The sequence below is a fragment of the Brugia malayi genome (genome assembly GCF_000002995.4).
Source record: "Brugia malayi strain FR3 genome assembly, contig: Bm_v4_Chr1_scaffold_001, whole genome shotgun sequence".
Classification (NCBI taxonomy): Eukaryota; Metazoa; Nematoda; class Chromadorea; order Rhabditida; family Onchocercidae; genus Brugia; species Brugia malayi.
Window position 1 is genome coordinate 5221203 of NW_025062475.1, and position 7601 is coordinate 5228803.

Genomic DNA, 7601 nt, shown 5'->3' on the forward strand with positions numbered 1-7601 from the left:
TTTCAGTGATTGCATATTTTTTTATTTTTTTCATCAGGATTGCATCGTGATGAGGGTAGCTTTATCGTTTATATTTTTCAGCTGTTATTTTTCATTGTAAATTGTTTTTAGTTTCTGTTGCAGATTTTTTTTTTTTAAATATATTTTAACTAATGTTGATTCCGTTTTTTTTTTTGCTGTTGAATATGGCGAATGTTGTGTGGCACTAATCTGAGTGTTCCAATAATCCTTTTTTTATGAACTCATGTTCAACAATATGGCTGATTATTTTTATATACTTAATTTTAAAATATTTTGAAATTTGCATCATTATTCCAGATCATTTTGAACTGGAGGCATCTATACAATTCTAATTCCATATCTTGCTGATTAGCGGTAATTTCAATGATCAGAAATAATACTTTGTTTGTGTCTTAGACATATCGTTTCTTGATTCAGGAATTCCTCTGTGCCGGCTTTGGGAATTTCCAAGACGTATTTGAGGCATCTGTGCAAGTCTAACTCCGTATCTTTTTGATCACAGAAAGTGTCGATGATCAAAACTGTTATTTTGTTTATGTATAAAACATCTCTTCAATTTCAGGGATTTCCCAGACATGTCTAGTGTATTTCTGAGAACTTACAAGGTTGATTGGAGGCATTTCCATACCTTGTTGATCATTTGAATGATCGAAACTAATATTTCGTTTGTATATAAAACAATTCGATTCTAAGAATTTCCCTCACATTTCCAGGAGGGGGGGATTGGAAGGAGTTCTAAAATTCCAACTCCGTTCACGTTGTTTACCAAAACTAATATTTTGTTTGTTTGCGTTTGAAGCATTTGAACAATTGTTTCTTTCATGCATCTACTTTGTTATTTTTATTTATTTTCTGTACACAATGTCAGGAAGAGCAATTATTGTAATAAATTATTCCAAACGATACTTGTTCTGTACTTCTAAATGACAAATAATATTTTTCCTATATTAATAGGAATGATTATCGTTTAAAAAATCCTGTTTTTGCTAACTCTGAAATGGTATCGCAGTTGAACTGTCAACCTAAGAGTTTTTGCAAACCTTTCGAACAAAAAGAAGGCAAGGATTTGTTAAAATCTCTTCATTTTATTTATTATTATTATTTATTTAATTATTTATTTATTTTTTTGAGAAAACGAGGTTTTCTGTCATTTATACAACAGCAACTTCAAGCAGTAGTTTATCATCTTTCCAACTGATACGTTTGTTTAGATTATTGAATGAGCAACAAATTGAGAGTACAGAAAGTTCATTTTTATTCTCTTAATTAATAATGATGTAGAACTTAGTAAGTAATGATATAGGTTTATAAGAGCTTTTAAGAAGATTCTATAGCAGTGTTAGCAAAGTTTGCCAGCTGAGATGAAAAATGAATTTTAGTAGATGGAAATTAGTACCCCCTTCATTTTCAAAATTAATCGATTTTTTTCGTTTGTTCGGAGAATAATTTGTTGTTAGATGAAATGTCAACAAATGTTGATCATTAATGATTGTTTAGTGATTGCAGTAGCAGTACTGTGGTGCTGCTGATAGTAATGGTAATAGTTGTTGTAATGATAGTGATAATAGTAGTGGTAATCATAATAATGATGTTTAATTAGCAATATAGGTGATGTTGGTAGTAGTAGTAATATTAAATATCGTAATAGTAAATAGTAATGACGATGACGCTGATAATGTTTAATTAGCAATGTCAACAATTTAGTACTTTAAATATGGAATTTATGGCAATATGATAGAAGATGAGAAATAGAAGAGAATATTTGTTTGGATAATAATAGTGAAATGATAGTGAGTAAAAGAAATAAAATATACAATGAATCAATGAAAAATTTAACAATCAAAATTAGTAATGTAAAGTGTAAATCCTCTTATTTGTTTAGTAATAAAGCATACATATATAGATAAAATATATATGAAGAGGAGGATAAAGTAGTGTTTAAAGGAGAGATAGTATGAAAGATAGTGTAAGAGAAACGAGGGATGATGATGATCGATGTTGATTGTGAGTATTGTGTCGGATTTCTCTTCAATATATTATAATATTAACTTCATTCTATCTTATTGATTTGCTAGACATTTGTTTTGTTGTTGTTGGTATTGCACACTGATGTTGTTTACTTGCTTGCTATCGCAGTTAACAAGAAATAAGGAATATGAGTGTGGAAATGCTGATGCAAATAAATAGTTTAGTTTCGTTTATATTTCATTCATTCATCATCATCGGTGCACAGCAGCAGCAGCAGCAGCAGCACACCACCACTACTACTATCATCACTGGTACTACCAGCAACAACAACAATAACAACAGTAGCAGTAACAGTAGTCAGTAATCAGCTAATTTTGAAATGATTTTTGGCATTATTTTAAACAAGTATGAAGTGATTATTTTCTTTTAAAAAATTTTTCGAAATGTTTTGTAAAATTTAATAAATTAAAGAATAATGGAATGTTAAGTTTGATGCTGAAAATGCAATTATACCGAAAGCTATGAATGTTATGCGTAAAATGGAAGTTAAAATTATTAATAGTTTAAATTATTAGATCTTGTCATCAATATACCATGAATTGTTTTCTGAAAATTGGTGCGAGATATTATTTGGACTAAATTGAAGAATTGTGATGGTTGTTAATTTTGCTTTCCATTACTCACATTATTTTTCGATATTGCGAGACGAGTGTTTGTTTTCTTTTCTTTTTCAAATTATCACTCTAATTCTAATTCAGTATTGTAAAGTAAACGAGTGATGAGTGATATCAGTGACAGACAAATCATAGGACCAAAAGAGATTAAACAAGAAGAAGAAATGGAAGAGAAGTCGAAAATGGAAAGACGATTAACCTTGAAACGAGCGATCGATGAAATTGCTGGACAAATTAATTGTGATGAGCAGCTTAAACGTTAGTTTATTATTTCTTTTAATTATAGATAGATAGGTAATGATTAGATATGTGCTTCTTTTTTCAGGTTGCAAAATTAAAATTGAAGATGGTAATGAAGAAGATTTATCCGAAATTTGTGTTAATAATATACTTCTCACTATGGAACCGTCCACAAGTCATTCTGTAACAGTGAACTGTGAGGTATAGATTACAGTTGTATTGTATCTGTTTGTTTACTTACATAACATGTGTGTGCATTTCGTATGGTGTATTTGGATAGCATGTATTGATGAAATGCGTGGAAATTTGTAAACAATTTTAATGAAACCACAATCATTTCATTATGTGTGACTGGGCTTTTGAAATGCTGTTGCATATGCATCCGGAAAATGATTGAATTGATGTTGCTAGATGAACATGCGTGTATCTTCATTCCAGGAATATATATTATTGTATTAAAACTTGAACAAATCGAAAATTTACATCATATGGTTGAAAGGAATAAATTTCAATAAATGATATAAAAATTAGGTATAGTATTTCGGAGGAAAATTGGTTTGTTCTTTCAGGATGGGACTATTTTAACTGATTTTGGTGAAAAGGGTCCCACATCTACTAAATCAACTAATTTACGACATGTGCTTGTTTTCAAAGGTTTCTCTGATTTTCTTCTTATTGAAATGTTATTTTATAAACATGTTTTTTTTAAATGAAGCTTTTTTAGTTATATTTCCTTCTTGATTTCCCAGCTTAAGCGCTCAATTAATTAATTTGTAGGTCCTGAAATGGAATGTTTCATAGATTTGGTTCGACGTAATGAAATACTTTGGGATGGTAGCTTTGAAGAATATCACACACGAACAAATAAAAAGAAGCAAGCTTGGGAGAGCATTGCTGCAGAGATGTCAAATGATTTGAAGCAAGTTGACGGTACTGAATTTTAATTTGAAAATACATATATTCTTCCTTGTTTTTTCTCCAATTCTGACTTCCTTATTTTGACCGTCATTCTAAATTTGTCCATTTATACCCAACTTTATGCGATTTTCCTCATTATTAGAACTCATAGTGTTCAGATGAAACATTAATATCTGATTAATATCTATTTGAGGATTTACAAGGTGGGTTGTTATAGGCTTGAATAAATATATTTAATACATTTAGTAATTTAACAGAAATTTCTATCATAAATGTTCAAGCCATAAATCATGTATCATGCAATTAAAAATCATTACTTCTCAAATCGTTTTCCAAAGAATTGTTTACATAAAAACATATGGTGCTTGAGGTGAGAAAATTGAAGATAGTTGAATATGGATAAATATTTGATTAAAGCACCTCAAGTTTACAATTCACTCTCCAAATTTGAGGATTCAAGAGGACTATCGTTGACGAAGTTTTTCGTTATAGAAGAAACATGTCGGAAAATATGGCTTCAACTGCGACGATCCTATGCAAATGAGAAACGACAGCAAAAGCAGAATCCTGGTGCAAGAACGACGCGCAATTGTAAATATCGACGATATTTTGTTGCAATGAAATTTCTGGATGGCATCATGGAAGAGGAATTTGCTCGGTGTGTTTGTTATACTGTTGTTACAAAGGGCATCGAATCTGTGTTGCGTTGTAAGAGTGATCTGAGAAAGAATTAAGACCTAACTCTATGATTGCATGATTAAGCATTGATTATGACGAGATTTTCCGTTTAAAGATTCGTTGAATCTTTTAGTATTTTGTACTTTTTCTTCATGAATAGACAAGATTTTTAAATTTCTTAGGAAAATTATAATTTTAGTCATGGTATTCTTTTTCAAGCAATTAAAAGAAAGATTTACTTTTCATCTATGATATTTGAATTAAATAAATAATCCGTTTATCATGAACATTATTTAATAATTTCGAAATTATATTTTTGCAAGAAAAACGTGAATAGCTCAGTATGCTTGCAGCTAAATACATCAGTCAAAGTACTCAGGAAATTTAACGTACCGATGCCATCTAAACTTATTCAAATATTTCCTGACATAAATAAATGTTTGATTATCAAGTTCATGTAAATATCTGATTAGGCTTGAATATAGTGATTCAAATTAAATTCAAATACATGAATATCTAGATAAGCAAGCGGATCCAAGAGTATTATATTTATATAAGCATACAGTAATTAATTCGGTGGAATTGAGCGAGCTATACAAGTAGACGATTTTAGAATTTTCGGATGTGGATGAGCAACTTTTGGTTTTCCCAAATTTTCGATTTCAAGTTGGTTATTTTATTTTTATTGGAAAGACAAGCGATATAAAATCGTTGATGTAATTGTCGAGTTTTTTTTTTTTTTTTTGTAATATGTTTGTTCTACTTATTTTCAGTGACAGTTTTTTCATATCCGAACCAGAAGGTGGAAAGTCATGTAGCAATAGCCCTGCCCCAGAGCCAGGAGTTTCCAGGAAAGACATTGTTGATAACATCCGAAAATCTGGAGGTAGTTTTGTTATTTTACTGCTTTTTTTATCAAATGTCTATAAATTATTACTGCTGACGGTTTCATTATCCAGGAACAGGTTCTGGAATTATTAGACTTAATTAGATTCTTTTTTCACCTTGTTATTTATTTATTTCATACGGGTTTTTTAGATGTTCGTAAAGAAATTTCTATGGAAAATGATGTTAATACTTCGAAGGTGATTGATACTATTGCTTTACTGGCGCATCAATTGCAAAGTCAAGGAAATGAGCCACCGGTTGAAATGTCACAACCAATGCAGTCATTGCAATCATCGCAACCGTCAAAACTACCAAAAACAAGAGATTCTTCCATCGTCAATGCTGCAGTACCTACAGAAGAGCAGTTTTACCAGCAGCTTCAGTCCTGCTTTTTTATGCTAACACCCGAAAAGCAAACAATTTTACAACGTGATATCATGAAATTTGCATTCAGGCGGACGAATCAGTTGATGGATGATACTGGTTTCTGATGTGACTGTTACTGCTATCGTACTTTTGGTTTATAGTTTTTATAGGTCCATCAATGCTATGTTCTTTTCTAGTCCTTCGTTCCTGGTCAGCTTATAATTGCAGATACATAGAGCGTATGGATTGGTAAGCATAACATCTACTTCGCAAAGTGTAGTAGCTTCAATGCCAACATCATTAGAAATATTTAATTCTTACACATAACATCTGCTTTGTATATATATGGAAATGTGATTGCATTCTCAATGCTATATGTGCTAATTCTTTGATGAAATGTTTTCGGATAGCAACATTCCGTAATATTTTACTCGTTTGTTTGAAAATATATCAGGTGCTGTAATGTGAAGAATAATTTAGCATTCCTGAAAAATTGGAGTTGTGGAAGAAAGCGGAAGAAGTTCGGTATTCTAAGGTTTTTTGATTTCATTTTCACTTCGTTTCAAATTGTAATGCATAACTTCTTTGGAATTTTTTTTTTTTATCATTTACTTCCTTCATTTATTCTTATTAATATATAGATTAATCATAGATGTCAGCGATCTTTATCTATCTAATCTGAAGAATGACAATTAATATGTCACCGTTAATAGACGTTTACTAAAAAAATATACTAAAAAAAGCTTAGCATCACAACTGTAGCATAACCAGAACCATTGAGATATTAATGAAAACTGAATCATTGCATATCAAATTGAGTTATCATTGATGAAAGTTGAATATGATGCGCCCATTTCAGAATGTTATTATAATAATTTTCAACTTTTCGTTTATGTGTAAAAGACAAGAGAAGGATAAAGATTTTTGTACGCTGCGAAGTGATTAGTTTTAGTTTTGTGTCTTATCTTTGCTAAGATTAATTTCCCATCAGAGTATTAAACTGCACTTTATTCAAATAGGCCATATTGGTTGTGATACTTCCCTGATAATTAGTCGAAAGTTTGTATTAACTGTGGAAGAGTGTGAATATTGTTCCTTTCACATTAAAGATCAAAATTTGAAAAGGAGGGATTGATAAGGTTCGATTGTTATTACAGGTCTTACCAAATGGTTACTTAATGTAGAAGAGAATTGGAGAGACTGCGAACTATACAGGCCGTTAAAACATTTAAAAAATAATCAAGTAAAAATTAATAAATTTCGGTATCTCAGTTCCATTAGTGCTTAACGTTTCTGTTTAGCATTTGGGTAGGTGCCAGGACCGATAATTAATTACTGTACATTGAAAAAACTCAGAAACATTGCTATAATGTTGCAATTAAGCAGTTTTATTATCATAAATAATAAAATTTAACCAAAGGTCATTACTAATGATCTCTGTTTGCAACGGAAATTTCATAACAAAATTTGAAAAACGCCATTAGCAAAAGTCGCATGTATATTTAAAGTTATTTTTTGGTACATTTGAATTTGATATCATACAGTTCATATAATCGAAATCTTATGGGACTTGATTAATTAAAGTAGCTTGACTAAATAAAGTTAGCATATCTTCGAAATTCCTTTTTTTTTGTTTAAAATTTATATTTCATTTTTTCTGTCCATCAACTAATCCTTGTGATAATGCATCATTTTCAAATGAGATTATTTGATTTTATGTTATATTTGTTTACTTTATTTATTTTCTTTATTCTATTTCTCTTTTCTATTTATTTAATTTCTATTATCGTTTTCTATTTCAAACTTCACATTTGTTGAATTCTGCTATACTCAATAGTATAAGAAGCA

At 30.2% G+C, this 7601-nt stretch overlaps 1 protein-coding gene across 1 annotated transcript; it reads left to right on the forward strand.

The window, feature by feature from the left end:
* Nucleotides 1-2767: 2767 nt before the first annotated feature.
* Nucleotides 2768-5878, forward strand: Bm7937 (Uncharacterized protein; the record flags this gene model as incomplete). Its single annotated transcript, XM_001893116.2, has 7 exons — nt 2768-2921; nt 2989-3104; nt 3473-3557; nt 3681-3833; nt 4314-4479; nt 5273-5385; nt 5538-5878. 7 exons carry the CDS (start codon nt 2768-2770, stop codon nt 5876-5878), a joined length of 1128 nt encoding a protein of 375 aa, XP_001893151.1.
* Between the last annotated feature and the right edge of the window lie 1723 nt (nt 5879-7601).